Genomic DNA, 13,888 nt, shown 5'->3' on the forward strand with positions numbered 1-13,888 from the left:
CCAACCTGTGCCCGGCACTGTGCACCTGTCACGGGAGGCGGGATGGGGGGGGGGTGCTGGCCCCGGGACTCTGGGAAAGGCTGGGTGAGCTTGCTCAGGGTGGTGTTCTCACCCCACCCCCTATCCCCCCAGGCCAGCCTGCACCTTGTCAAAGCAGACAGGTGGGGAGACGGTGTGCAGAGAATGCTGTCTGGGGCTGCCAAAGGGGGTACGACATCGGGCATGAACTCTGGCCGCTCAGGGACAGCAGCTGTGATGCAGGATGCAGCCTGTCCCCACCCAAGCCTGCACTCTTGATGGGAACCCTGGATGAGCTTCCCTCCCATCTCCTGCCCAAAGGCACTCTTAACGGCAGATGTGCACCCTCCTCCTGACAGCAGGAAGGGAGGCTGTATCTTGCTGGGCGTTCAGGGAACACCCTTCCTGTCCCGGCCAGCCCTTCCTGGGCAGCAGGGCAGAACGTCTGGAGAGCCGAGGAAGCCTAAGAAAAGCCACTCTGTGCAGCCCCATAATGAGCCTGGGGCTGGCCAGGCCCTCTGGGGGATCCGCAGAGGCACGTCCAGCCGGGAACCCTCCCTGGCGTCTGAGGCTTCTCCAGAAGGGGAAGGGACGCTCCGTCCCTGGGAAGCGGGCAGGTGCCCTGCCCGCCGGAGCCATACAAGGCAGATTCTGCCAGGCGAAAGGCAGCCACACATCCAGGCTGAAGATAAGGTCCCCGTGCAGCACAGAGAGGTGGGGACTGAGAAGGCCGACCCTCCCAAGAAGGGGCCAGGCCCAGCCTCTGGTCATCCCTGTCCCCGGCAGGACACACAGCCTCCACGTGTACATAGCACCTTCCGGCTCGCCAAGGCCTCGACAGCCACATCGGACCCTCCCCACACCCTCTGTGGCAGAGGGGCCAACGGCTCAGAGGTACTGACTTAGCAGGACCTGAGCCAGGCCTCCCCAGCGGTCTGGCTGGGATCCGGGATCACCGGTCCCGGATCCAGAGCCGGAACGCCCCTGCCTTGACAGGCGTCATGGGGGAGGAAATGCCCGGCAGCTTCCGAGGGACACAGCTCGGGACTACATGTGACCCCAGAAATGATTTCCTCCCCACTCCCCACAAAGTCCCGCTGTTCTCCGGGCACTGTCACCGCAAGTCACGGTTAATTCATCTCTGCAGGACAGAAACGGAGGAGGGGGGCAGCCGAACAAGGTAAGAAGGACATCAAAACCACGTCAATCACGTGGGCACCAAACATCTCATACGAAGGGAAGACCGGCCCACGTGGGCCTGATGTTAGAGACCCTGCTCCCCAGAAAACGGATCTCATTCCGAAGCGTTTTAACCCAGATCCTAACCCCAAACTGCTGAGTCTGCAAGAACCCCCAACTCAACGCCCTGGTCACCCTGTGGCCCTGCCGAGGTCTGCCCCGCTTATCTGGGTCGTGAGCTCCAAGGACACCAAGGCGTAGAGCGTCGGGAGAGTCTGGAAACGTCCACCTTGGGTCTTTGCTCTGGAGCCAGGAAGGCTCAGCTGGACATCTATCTCCCTGCCGTAAAGAGTGCTCCCGGGGCCAATGCACGTGTCCCACACCGGGCAGCAGGTCGGCAGATGGAGGGGAACCCCTCCTCCTTCCTGGCCACCCTCTCTGCGTCAGGAGGGCGTGGAGTGTCTTCCCACCTGGGAACACACTACCCGGCTTTCCAAGGATGCGCAGGCAAAGGGTTCTGGGAACCAACCGCCCTCCGCTTTTTCCGCTGGGGAAGGTCTCTGCAGGACACATCTGCCACACGGATTTTTCCCCGGACCAACGGGGTTTTAGTCGCCATACATATAAACGAGACAGGTGGCAAATTCACAGGGAAAGACGAGAACTAAAGCATCATCACCACCTATCAAACCAAAAACGTGCTCTTGAGCGTAAATACCGCACAGAAGTCAAGAGGAAAGTATCAGAACAGGTGCGATGAAGGATAAAAGGCTGACTCAGTGGAAACTTTCCTCTCACGAATAGCTTTCCTTTTAGATAATGCTAGAGGTTCCTCGGCGAGGCTCCCCCAGCAGTGGCTGGGGACCAGTGCAGCCGGGTGCCCTACGCGTCCCAGGAAAAAGACACGTCAGAGACGGGGTGGGGCCTCAGGAAGGTCGCTTAGACCCATTCGTTGAAGGGGGAGAGAGCCTCGTAAAGCCTCCAGGGGGAGTTGATTCCAGGCTTACAGGACGCCCCACGCACTGTGGCCGGGTTCACAGAACAGGTGTGAGAAGGCCGGCAAGGTCTCTGGGATGTTTAGAGCCGGGGTCCAGAGTGAGTCCGAATATGGCAGAAAACCAGGTTGATAACATGCAGGGGCAGGAATGAAAGGTTGGGAGGGAAGTTGTAAATCGAATGTCAAAAGGGTTTGACTTGGCCACGTTTCCCTTCCTTTCTTTTCATGAACCAGTATGCGTGGGCACATGTGCACACACACACACACACGTGCAAATCACGCAAAGAGCACCGTGTCTAGGTCTGACGGTTGATGGCGGCTCCGGGCTGTCAGGTGTCCCTGCAGCGACATTCGAGCCAGCACCCACTGCTGGTGGCCGAGCCCGGCCGCAGGCACATGCAGAAAGGAACCCTGGACCCACCAGAAAATGCACCACGGGGCAGCGGCGGGGGTGGGGGAGGAAGAAGCGTGGGGAGGAGGCTTGGGGTTGGAGGCCCTGCTGGGGGCGGGGGCAGGACAGGTGCTCACCTCCCAGGTGGGCCAGGACAGGTGCTCACCTCCCAGGTGGGCCAGGACACAGGTGGGAGGGGGGGACGGGGCTCGCGGTGGCCTCCCGGAAAGAGGGCCTGCCCCACTCCCGGCTGCCGGGGAGACTCATGTTTGCAGAAACGCTTTCTGGAGTGTGATCGGTTCCCCCGGGTCCCTGACTGACACGGGAGCTCACGGGACGGCTGTGTGGTCAGGCTCCGTGCTCTTGACGGAGGCTGTCCTCCCCAGACCCGGCCCCGGAAGCAAGGTCACTCTGTACCCCTGCTTCTCTTGCCTCTTTGGCAAAAATCGCTCCTCCTGTGACGCTCGGGCCGCCCGTCTCTATCGCCCTCGAGGCCCTAGTCACGGTCACCCATCGGCTGCACATGCAGACACGGCACGGTGTGGGGGCCAATGGCACGTAGCCCACCTCCTGTCCCCTCCCCCCCCCGCAGGCCGCGGCCAGCCCCTCCCACGGCTGCACCCCCACCGTTGGAACACAGCCCCCCCACCCCCGCCCGCATCAGCTCTCAGGTGCCCGTGGAACCTGCACCGTTCTTCCAATGCACGCCTGCCCTGCCCTGCCTCCGGCCCCCTCATTGTCCGGGGGGCGGCAGAGGCGACACGGCGTGCCCGAGACAAGTCTGGGGTGACCCGAGCTGGATCCCACGGATACCAACAGAGAAGGGGGCGGAAAACCTTAGAGCCCACTCCACACCGCAGACCGCAGACCGAGGAGGCTCCATCCTGAGAATGGAGACTTGGTCCTCATCCGTCCCGGCCCTGGCCTCACCCCACCCCCTCCGAGCTGGGCCCCTGCCCCTGGCCCCCGCTTCGTGCACCTGCCTCACCCCTGACCCTGCATCCGTGGCAAATCCGCATCCTCCTACCCAAACAGCTGGCTGTCCCTCTAAGAAAACGGCCATGACTTACCTCCTATGTGACAGTGACCATAGTTCCCAAATAAGAAACTGAGACATGAGGTCTGATGATGGGTTTGACTTTCGGACCACCCTGGAGAGAGCCTGGGAAAGCTGGCTGAGCAAACATCAGGGGCCGGAAGCCGCGGCTCAGCACCCCGGCCGGATTCTGAGTCACAAATCTGCACTGGGTGCGGGGCGGCACCTGGCCACCCTCTCTTCCAGGGCCTCCCTGGGGGGCTTCTCCCGGCTGACCGTGAGCAGAGGGGCGGGACGCCCAGAGACCCCAGGCGTGCCACGCACACGGCCGCCAGGGGCCACCCGAAGCGGCCTCTCCAGCCCGCTCCGCAGGGCACCCTGGCCGCTGGCCGCGTGAGGGCTGGGGATGGTCTCTGCCGGCTGGCCCAGCTCCGAGCGGCCGGGATGCACCCGCCGGCTGCCCGGTCCGTGGACCACCCCCCACCCTGTGACACAGTGGTGCGGCCCCGACTCCTGCTGAAACACGTCCCATCTTTCCCCCTCGTTTCTCAAGTGTGGAAGGAAGGACGCGGCCCGCAGAGGCCTCGCTGTGAACTCTGGCTGTGGAAAAACTGACTTGCGGACGGGCGGGCTGATGAGATAGCTGCCCAGAATCTAAGGTTTGTTCTTAAAGATGGGCCTTCATACAATGAGCTCTTTGTAGCCTGCCCTGTGATTTCATCCCTGACTCAGATCCTCAATGTCAGGCAAATGTCACTCGGTACCTCTCCTCCTCTCTGTCCTGAGGCCCCAGGGATCACGGTCTCCTGAGCTCGACACGGTGCGCAATGTCGTCTCAAGGGGGATTCTGACCGGAGAAACCCGGGGGGCGGGGGAGGGGGTCGCTGTCTCCTTACGAAGGGAGGCTGGGTAAGGCGCCCATGGACCAGGACAGGGAGCCATGTGCCCTTACGTCCAAGGGCTACTCCCATTTCGGGAACAAAGCACTCCCTGCAATTAAAGCTGTTCCCTAGGGGCGCCTGGGTGGCTCAGTCGGTTAAGCATCCGACTTCAGCTCAGGTCATGATCTCCCAGTTCGTGGGTTCGAGCCCTGCGTCGGGCTCTGTGCTGACAGCTTGGAGCCTGGAGCCTGCTTCCAATTCTGCGTCTCCCTCGCTCTCTGCCCCTCGCCCAGTTGTGCTCTGTCTCTCTCTGTCTCTCAAAAATAAATAGACGTTAAAACATTTTTTTCTAAATGTAAAGCTTTTCCCAAGAAACAAGTGGGCGTCCAAGCTGGAGCTCTGTCCACACTGAGGGAAAACACTACATGCTTCTGTGACTCAAACTCACGTCTTGTTTCAATTAGAAAACTCCGGGGTCATTAGAGAGCACAGTATTCTCCGTCTCCTCTCTGTGGTCTCCCCCGGAGCCCACACTGAGGACAGGAGGACCAGGTTGGGGAGGACAGTGCCTCCAGGAGGTAAGTTTACTACGTGCAGACGCCGGGAGGCCCCGAATAGTAACGGGACGTGTGTTCGTTCCTCTCCATTTGGGGTGACATGTGCTCAATTCACAGCCACGACGTGGGCGAAAAGAACCGTGACCTAAAATAACTGCTGTGGGGGCCAGCAAACTGGGGAGGTCAGTGGGCCTGGGGCTCCCCACGGACATCATCCTTCTAAAAACCTAGAAAAAATCACCAAGGCCGTCAACGGAAACTGTGGAATGCAGACGCCAGAGGAAGGCACCCGTCACCCGGGGCCAGGTTTCAAGTCCCTCCACAAGCGAGAATCAGGGATGGGGCAGGCACTTTGCCAAGAGGATCGAGCGATCCGTGCCTCTCTCTCCACACAGCCAAACCGCCTAGTGTAACGCACACAAAACAACGCAAAAAAAGAGAGGAAAAAGAAAAGACAAAGAGGGACGGGCCGAGGGGCTGCGCCTGCCTTACCCTTCCCGTACGCGATAGTTGACCACCTGCATCCGCGGCCCCGCCCTTCCGGGAGGCGGTCTGCACTCAGGACAGCCCCTGAGCCCCATTAACCACGTTGTCAACGTGCCCAGTGAGGAACACGGCCCCCAGGACCTCACAGTGCCGCACCCCAGCCACCCACTGCCTTCCTTTCCCCTTCTTGTCCGTGCTAGGAGAGGCCGAATCTTTTCTCTAAACCTGAGCTCTAGGTCTGTTAAAAAGGAGTCCAGGGGCCTGTGTGGCTGGGTTCAGTCCGTTAAGCGTCTGACTCTGGGTTTCGGCCCAGGTCATCATCTCAGGGTTGTGAGATCAAGACCCACATCGGGCTCAGTGCTGACAGCGTGGACCCTGCTTGGGATCCTCTCTCTCTGCCCCTCCCCCACACGTGTGTGCTTTCTCGTTCTCAAAAATAGACTTTAAAAATATTTTTAAGAAGAGATTTAAAAAGGAGCCCGTAATGCTCGGCAATCATTGTTTAAAGAGCTAACTGCACTTTTGAGACCAACAATCCTGCCCCGGTGACCGGACTCCGCGATCTGGCCGGCGTGCGGGAAGGGCTACCTCCAGCTGCCTGTCACTGGGTCAAACACGGGCCCGGGATGAGGGACAATCAAGGGGCCCGACTACAGGCAACGGCTTGTCCAGCGACAAACTGGGTGTCCCAGTACGGTGACGGCCGGCTGTGGCTTCTTGGAATCCGAGGGGCATAAAGCAAACTCACCTGGAAAATTTGCTGGGTCCTTCTCCGTCTTCGTCGTCAAAGTCCATCCTGAAAAGTCAAGAGCATGAGGAGACTCATTACAGGCAGGACACATCACTGGTGACCCGAGCTGCTGGCACCGAGGGGGCTCCATGCAGGGGGACAAATGCCCCACCCTCCCAAGCCCCAGCTGTTTGGTAGATGCTCGGACGCGGTCAGCCAACGGGTTCGGTACAGGAAAGGGCAAAAGGAAGGGCGTGCATATATGCGCCATTCATTACGTGGTCGGGGACTTGTGCAAAGGGGCCTCCACGGGCCGCCGGCGGCTTGCAAACGCTGCCCTGCAAAGGTCCACGGTGCCTGATGTCACCCCCCCCCCGCTGCAGCTCTGGGGCACCTGCTCCCCGCCACGTGGTTTGTTCCACGACAACTGCATCCTGCACTGTTCCCTGGCATATCATCGGCAGGCCACAAACGCCCCAGGGGCCCTAAGACAGGAAGCTTTAAGGACGATAAAGGGACCCGCACAGGCCGTGCTGCCTGAGAACGTGGCCGCTCTGGAGGAGTCCGAGTGAAAGGGGCGTTGAAGGCCACTATCCCCTATGGTCCAAACCCAAACAAACGCATGCAGAGGAGAAACCTGGGGACTGAGCTGCTCAAAGAACTCGTCTGCCTGTTGAAACCCACCGAATCCTCACGACCCCACCTCCCTGGGCCTCTCCGTACACACATAAAACAGTCCTGATAGGCATTTGTTTAACTGATATCCCAAACTCCCCTGAGAACACCAATCCCCTCCAACAGCAATTAACGCGGCTCCTCAAGATGCTGGGGCAGTTAATTCGGATAAACTGTGCCCAGAATCTCCCAGGAGCAAAATGAGAAATCGTATGGATGTCCTGGCCATTCGGGCCGAGGGGGGCTCCCTGGGGAAAGCCTGAGCCACTGCACTGCCCACCCCGTTCCCAGTGGGACTGAGGGGCCAGTGAGGTGCGGTCCCGTGGGCTCCACGCAGAGGACGGCCAGCCGCCCGGCCGCCGGTGCCGAGAAGCCCCCGCTGGAGCCGCTGGGCCCAGGGGCGGAAGGTGGGCCGGCCTCGTGGGGAACACGATCCCCACCTCCAGCCCCAGGTGGGCAGTGGTGACTCAGGGAAGGTACAGGACGCCGCCCCGGCCACCAGGAAAGGCCAGGTGCACAGGCAGGGCCATCCCCAGGCACGCGCACACACACACACACACACACACACACACGAGAGAGGCCCCTCATGAGATAAATCGTATTCTCTGGCTTCGGGGTAACTTGGGGGACTCTGGGACTGGACTTAGGGCAAAGGACTATTTTCTTCTTAAAATGGGATCATTTGGTTGTTTTTGTTTTGCTTTTCGTGCGGTGTGGCCAGAGTCCTAATCTGCTGCCCTGATGATGGGATCCAATGCCAGTTTGGAATCCCTTATGTCCAGACGCTCGGGCCACACTAGCTGCCGGGGACAGAACAGAAGGCGCGAGGCAAGAGTAGGGACACGGCAGTGACGACAAACACCCCCAGGCACGAAGGGCAGGCGCAGCGGGGAAGAAAAGTGCTGAGGAAGCGAAAGGAGAGTTGAAGGGCCACGTACGCACCACTGCAGAGACAGACCTGCAGCCCCCTGTGACGCCTGGGTGACAGGGTGCCAGGCGCCAGCCACAGGCTCGCCTGCGTGGTGGGCAAATGGGGGCCGAACGCGTGGCTCTCCAAATGGGGCAAAGCCATCGTTACGCCGCACCGTCACGAAGCCGGCTCCCCACCCTCACCAGGAATTACATCCGGAGAGCCACCAAAAATGCCGCCACCAAATCCCCCCCCCCCCACCGTCCTCTGCGGAGCCACAGAGCGACGCTGCCCCCTAGCGCTCCCCGCGGGACAGTGCAACTGAGCGGTCCGCACAAAGATGACCTAAGCCCCCAACTGCAAGAGACTCTGTGTCAAGGAAAAGACGCTGCATTTGCAAAATTTTCAGAATTCCTGAGGACTTAGGTAAGCGCTTGGCCAAAACCTGCAGCAAGTGTGAGATGCTCTGTTATGTGCACGATGCCGGTCAGGGCACGCCGACAGGAGTGTGAGAATCGGGCTCCCGCACGACGCCGTGCGTTCGTCAGCCCCCCGTCCTCGTGTTTGGGGTGACAAGATATCCCGACCTTCCCGGGCTGAGAGGGCTCCCAGGACGCCGGGCGCCAGTGCTAACACTGGGGGCGTCCCGGGCCAGCCAGGACGCTTGGTCACCCTGGTTTTCGTGAAGACAGCTCCGATCTCTACGGGGACCTCGCTGGCGCAGACAGATGGGGACGTGAGCCATCCGGGCGGGGTACGCGGTCCGCGCTGGGGCCGGGTCAGCTGTGGCTCCGGCGAGGGAGCCAGGGGACTGGGAAGGGACGGCCCTGCTCTGGAGCCAGAGTTCCCTGGGGTCAGTGGGAGCTCGGGAACCAGGGTTTGTCCGCAGACGATTAGAGACCACGAAACCGTGCCTCCCCTCTTGTGCACACGTGACCACACGTGTGCAGCGATGAAATTCGGTGACTCGGAAAAGCACGATACGGGGCTGAGCCCAGCAGATAAATCAGTGCACAGACAACGGGCCAAACCCTCAGGACAAGTCACCTGACCTCACGGGCCTCCCTGCTCAGCAGCACAGGAAACCTAGCTCCTGGGGACACGGCCACAACCAGGACGCTGCCTTTGGGTCTCTGTCACCCCTTCACACCCCGACTTTAAACACGACAATAACGAGGCTTATTCCTTCTGCTGTAAAAGCTCTAAGTCAATCACGCTTGGCTCTGTGTTCTCCAAGTGCCTCTGTCACGAAGCCTCTGGATAACAACGGAGAGAACCAAAACGGGACTTCTGAGTCCTACCGTGTTCACTTTCAAGAATTCGGTACAAAACGTTGGGCTGAAAACGCACTGCCTCACTTTCCTGCCGACGAGCAAGAACTCGTACCTCAGTACGGGGCCAGGAAAGGCTGCTCTGGGCACGCGAGTAGTTAAGAGTCGGCCGTGTGCGTCCCCGTGACAGACCGAGTCGCGACCACGACGCGTCCGCAAAGCTGAGTCGGCGGACGGAGCTCGCCCGTGCTCTGCAGGAGAGGGGGCAGCAGGGGAGGACGCTGGGCCAGCCCGAGGCCCCCGGCCACGACCAGAAGTGCGCCCCCCCCCACGCTAGCCCTGAGATCGGGGGGGGGGGGTCTCGGCAAAGATGAACAAAGTGACTCGCTTCAGCACCCCCCCAACATGTGGAATCACTTTGCAAAGAATCTGAAACTCCTGAACCTTCACCTTGTGTCCCGGCGGCCAGCGGGGTGCTCGGCTTGCCCTCAGCTCCCGGGGAAGGCTGCCGGGGCAGGGCGAGGACATCCAAGCCCCGAGGGTCCTCAGGGACGGGCCAGGCAGGCGGCCAGGCGGGTCCAAGGCCTGCGAGGGGCCGGCTCTGCGGGGACGGCCGGGTGGCCGTCCCGGGATTCCGGACGCTTCCTCCACCAGAAAGCCCCGGACAGGGGCGGAGGGCGGGCAGAGGGCTCCCGCCCGTTGCCGCTTCCTTTCCCCATCACCCGGGCCCCTTCTCTCTTCTCCCTCCCCCCCTGCCTGTGGCTCCCGGCGCACCCCCACATTCCGTGGATTAAGGCGTCTGTCCTGGGACAGAAGCAGGGCCCTGCCGTGGGGTCACCTGCGTGCTGATGAGCGTGACCTCCATCATGCTCTCCTTTGCGTTTGTCTCAGTGTTGAGGCTGCGGCCAGAGTGTTCGCAAGAGTAGAGCAGGGGCCTCGATCACACAGCTTCAGCACCGGTGAAAACGCCAGGTGTGAGAAGCACTCTGGACAGAGCCCTGCGGGAATGGGCACTTCCTTGCTTGGACACAGGGGCCGAGTCCCCAAGTCACTGGGGTTGTAGCAGAAGGAGCCGCAGTGTGCTCACTCCCCGCCCTGTGACGGGGAGAAGGAAGCCGGCACCTTCCTCACGAGGGAGGACCACGGAGGACAGGCCTCCTATTCTGTGGCAAAGGGCCCATGCCTTGTCCACAGTTGGCCAATGGTCAGCACCGTACCCCCTCCTGAACCTCTCCTTTCTGTTCTTTTTTTAAATTTTTTTAACTTTTTTTTTTTTTTTTTTGAGAGAGAGACAGACAGAGCTTGAGCAGGAGAGGGGCAGAGAAAGAGAGGGAGACCCAGAATCCGAAGCAGGCTCCAGGCTCCAAGCTGTCAGCACAGAGCCCGACGCGGGGCTCGAACTCACAAACCGCAAGATCATGACCTGAGCGAAAGTCGGACACTCAACCGACCGAGGCTCCCAGGCGCCCCTCCTTTCTTTTCCTGACATTGGACGTGCTGCGCAGGGGTGGTGCCGACCTCCAGGACGTGCTGTGTGTGGTCTGCTCGGGAAGGGAAGCTGGGAAAACTTCTGCAGAGGAGACACTGACCACAACCCAACTGCCAGCCAGGGGCGGAAGCACAAGTCAGGGTCCAGATGTGGGCTGCGGGCCCATGTGGCCCAGCCCCGAGCGGGACGGGAAGGGGGGCAGGACTCCCGGAGGTTCAGCACCGGCCCCCGGTACCGAGGGGCTGATCACCCTGCAAACCACGGGCTGGGCCTGACCATCTGGCCTCTTCTGAGAAAGGACGAGGCCAGCCATGGGGCTCCGTCTCCAGGGGACGGAAGTGAGGGAGCCACACGTTTGAAATAATTTCTGGGACGTCTGGGTGACTCATTGGGTTAAGTGTCCGACAGGCACAGGTCATGATCTCGCCATTCCTGAGTTCAAAGCCCCGCGTCGGGCTCTGTGCCGAAGGCTCGGAGCCTGGAGCCTGCTTTGGATTCTGCGTCTCCCTCTCTCTCCGCCCCTCCCCTGCTCATGCTCTGTCTCTCTCTCTCTCTCTCTCTCAAAAATAAACCAACATTAAAAACATTTTTTTAATAATTTCAGGGGCGCCTGGGTGGCTCAGTGGGTTGAGCATCCGACTCTTGGTTTCAGCTCAGGTCCTGATCTCAATGATTGGTGGGTCTGAGCCCCGTGTCAGGCTCTGCACTGATGGGGCGGAGCCTGCTTGGGATGCTCTCTCTCCGTCTCTCTGCCCCTCCCCTCCCGGTGAGCTCTCTCTCTCTCAAAATAAATAAAGATAAAAAAAATAATAAAGTAAGTTCAAAACACCTGGAATCTGTTAAAAGACAAGTCGGTTGAGGGGCGGACGGGACCCGCACCCCTGCAGTGGCGCGGCGGGGCCTCAGCCTCACCCCACGGCCGGTGTGGGGGTTCTGCCCCAGCACCCACTCTGCTCGCCGCGGTCCTGCCATGAGGACCGGCCCCGTGGCTGTGAGGTCACTGCACCTGCACGCCGCGAGCGGCCGGGCATCGCGGGACAGCTGGGGCGGGCGGGCCCTGCGCTCCGCCTCTCGGCCTCTGCAAACCGCCCCCCGACACCCTTGGAAATCCCGGCCCCTCGCGTAAGGGCCACGCGGCGCACCGTGACAGACTGATGTCCGTCAGGAGGAAGTCATCAGCCATTTCGCTGGGGACAACACTGACCTGATGGGCAAAGGGCCGGGGGTCAGACGGGGTGTGAAAACGTCCGTCCCGTGTTCCCTGCAGGGATTGCTGTCAGCTGCCTCGTTCTTTAGACCCGCGCCTGGGACCACAGGTGCTACGCTCATGACGAGATGCGGTTTTCGGTCCCCCCAGCTCCAGGGCCATGTCCGCCCGGCACCCCCCGCCCCCAGCCCTGGCCCGCACCCCTTCAGCAGCATCATTAGCAGCACAGACAATGCAAACGCCTGGCCTTCAGCTGCCGGACTGTAGCCAAGGTTTCGAAAGGAATTCCTACAAATTCCTGCACAGGACGGAGCAGAGGCAGAGCACCAGGGGGGTCCTCGCCACCCGCCCGGAGCTCAGGCCTGCAGCCTGCCCCCCCCCCCGGCTGGCGTGCGGAGGCAGGGGGACGGAGGGGCGCCCCCTCCCAGAGATGGCCTGAGCAGGGCCCAGGGGGCCGCGACCCACCTCCCCATCACAAGGACAAGCAAACAGAAGGTCCCAGCTGGGTGCAAATCATGCGCAGAGTTGGGGATCTTGCAAAATCTAAACAGTATGCAAACCGCTGAGCTTTGATTCTCCGGAGGGGGAGAGACACTATTGCCCTAACGGGTCGAGAGCGTTGCCCAACACGTATTAAGCCAGATTCCTGGAAACGCTGAGGGTGCTTACCCGGAACGCCGCTTTCCTCCACGGGCGGGCATGGCTCCCGCCATCCTCACCTGTCCCGTGGCCGCCATGGGGGCAACAGGCAATGTCACCGATCCAGGGATGTCCGAAGCCATTTCTGGAATGCAGACAAGAGAGGGTCTGTCAATGCCGCGAAAGGAACGAGCAAGAAAGTCACCCAGCAGTACCGGAAGCGGCCTCTAGGAGGTGCCCTTACGCAGAGCCAGGTGGTGAAAGAGGGCACAGATCTGCAGCTTTCGTAGGGACACCTGGAGGGACACCTGGAGGCAGGTAAGACTTCCACGGACGCAGCAGCGTGGCCAAAACCTGAGAGGAACGAGCACCACGGAAAGCAAAACCGCTCGGATGCAGCAAACCCACCGAGAGGCAGGAGTCAGCCCCCCGCGGCCCCTGCCACCTGGGCGTTCGTCCTTAGGGGCGAAGACTGTTCCCCATCCTGAATTTGGACTCAGAACCCTGGATATAGAGCCCTGCATGGCCCCGCCGCTCACCACGAGGACACTGAGGCCCAGGGAGCCTCAAAGCATCACCACGGGCCGCAGGATGAGCCAGTGACAGGGCCCGTCCGATGCCCCAGCTCTCACGGGATCACGTTCCCCAGGATGAGCATTAACGTAACGAACAAGAAGGTCTGAAAGATCCACCAGCTGGTGAATGAACAAGGAAGATGTGGAATTTACGGTGGAGTATTCCTCGGAGATCAAAAAGAATGAGGTTTTGCCAGTCACAACAACGTGGCTGGAACTACAGGGAGATATGCCAAGCGAAATTAGTCAGAGAAAGACCAATATCACAGGACTTCACTCCTTTGTGGAATCTGAGACACACAACAGATGAACACAGGGGAAGGGAAGGAAAAATAAGATGAAAACAGAGAGGGAGGGGCGCCTGGGTGGCTCAGTCGGTTGAGCGTCCGACTTCGGCTCAGGTCATGATCTCGCGGTCCGTGAGTTCGAGCCCCGCGTCGGGCTCTGTGCCGACAGCTCGGAGCCTGGAGCCTGCTTCGGATTCTGGGTCTCCCTCTCTCTCTGTCCCTCCCCCATTTGCGCTCTGTCTCTCTCTGCCTTTCAAAAATGAATAAATGTTAAAAAAAAAAATTTAAAAAAAACAACAGAGAGGGAGACAAACCATAAGAGACTCAAATGCAGAGAACAAAGTGGGGGTTGATGAAGGAGTGGGTGGGGGGATGGGCATGGGGGATGGGCACTGAGGAGGGCGCTTGCTGGGATGAGCCCTGGGTGCTGTATGGAGGCGACGAATCCCTGGGGTCTGCCCCTGAAGCCATTATCACACAACATGTCAACTGACCTGAGTTTAAGTAAGTACATTTTTCAAAACAAGAGGAGAAGGTCTGGCATGACCTTTCCCGTACGT

General features: G+C 60.4%; 1 protein-coding gene across 1 annotated transcript in view; it reads right to left on the reverse strand.

Annotated features, from left to right (window-relative positions):
• ARNT2 (aryl hydrocarbon receptor nuclear translocator 2) overlaps positions 1–12,878 on the reverse strand; it is a 110,227-nt gene extending 97,349 nt beyond the window's left edge. The window contains exons 1-2 of the mRNA XM_049614354.1: positions 12,497–12,878; positions 6,294–6,341 (exon numbers count right to left, since the gene is read on the reverse strand). Of these exons, the coding sequence (XP_049470311.1) occupies positions 6,294–6,341; positions 12,497–12,609 (161 nt within the window). The 5' untranslated portion in view covers positions 12,610–12,878. The remainder of the gene's footprint in view (positions 1–6,293; positions 6,342–12,496) is intronic.
• Positions 12,879–13,888: the final 1,010 nt, after the last annotated feature.

The sequence above is a fragment of the Panthera uncia genome (genome assembly GCF_023721935.1).
Source record: "Panthera uncia isolate 11264 chromosome B3 unlocalized genomic scaffold, Puncia_PCG_1.0 HiC_scaffold_2, whole genome shotgun sequence".
NCBI classification, from domain to species: domain Eukaryota; kingdom Metazoa; phylum Chordata; class Mammalia; order Carnivora; family Felidae; genus Panthera; species Panthera uncia.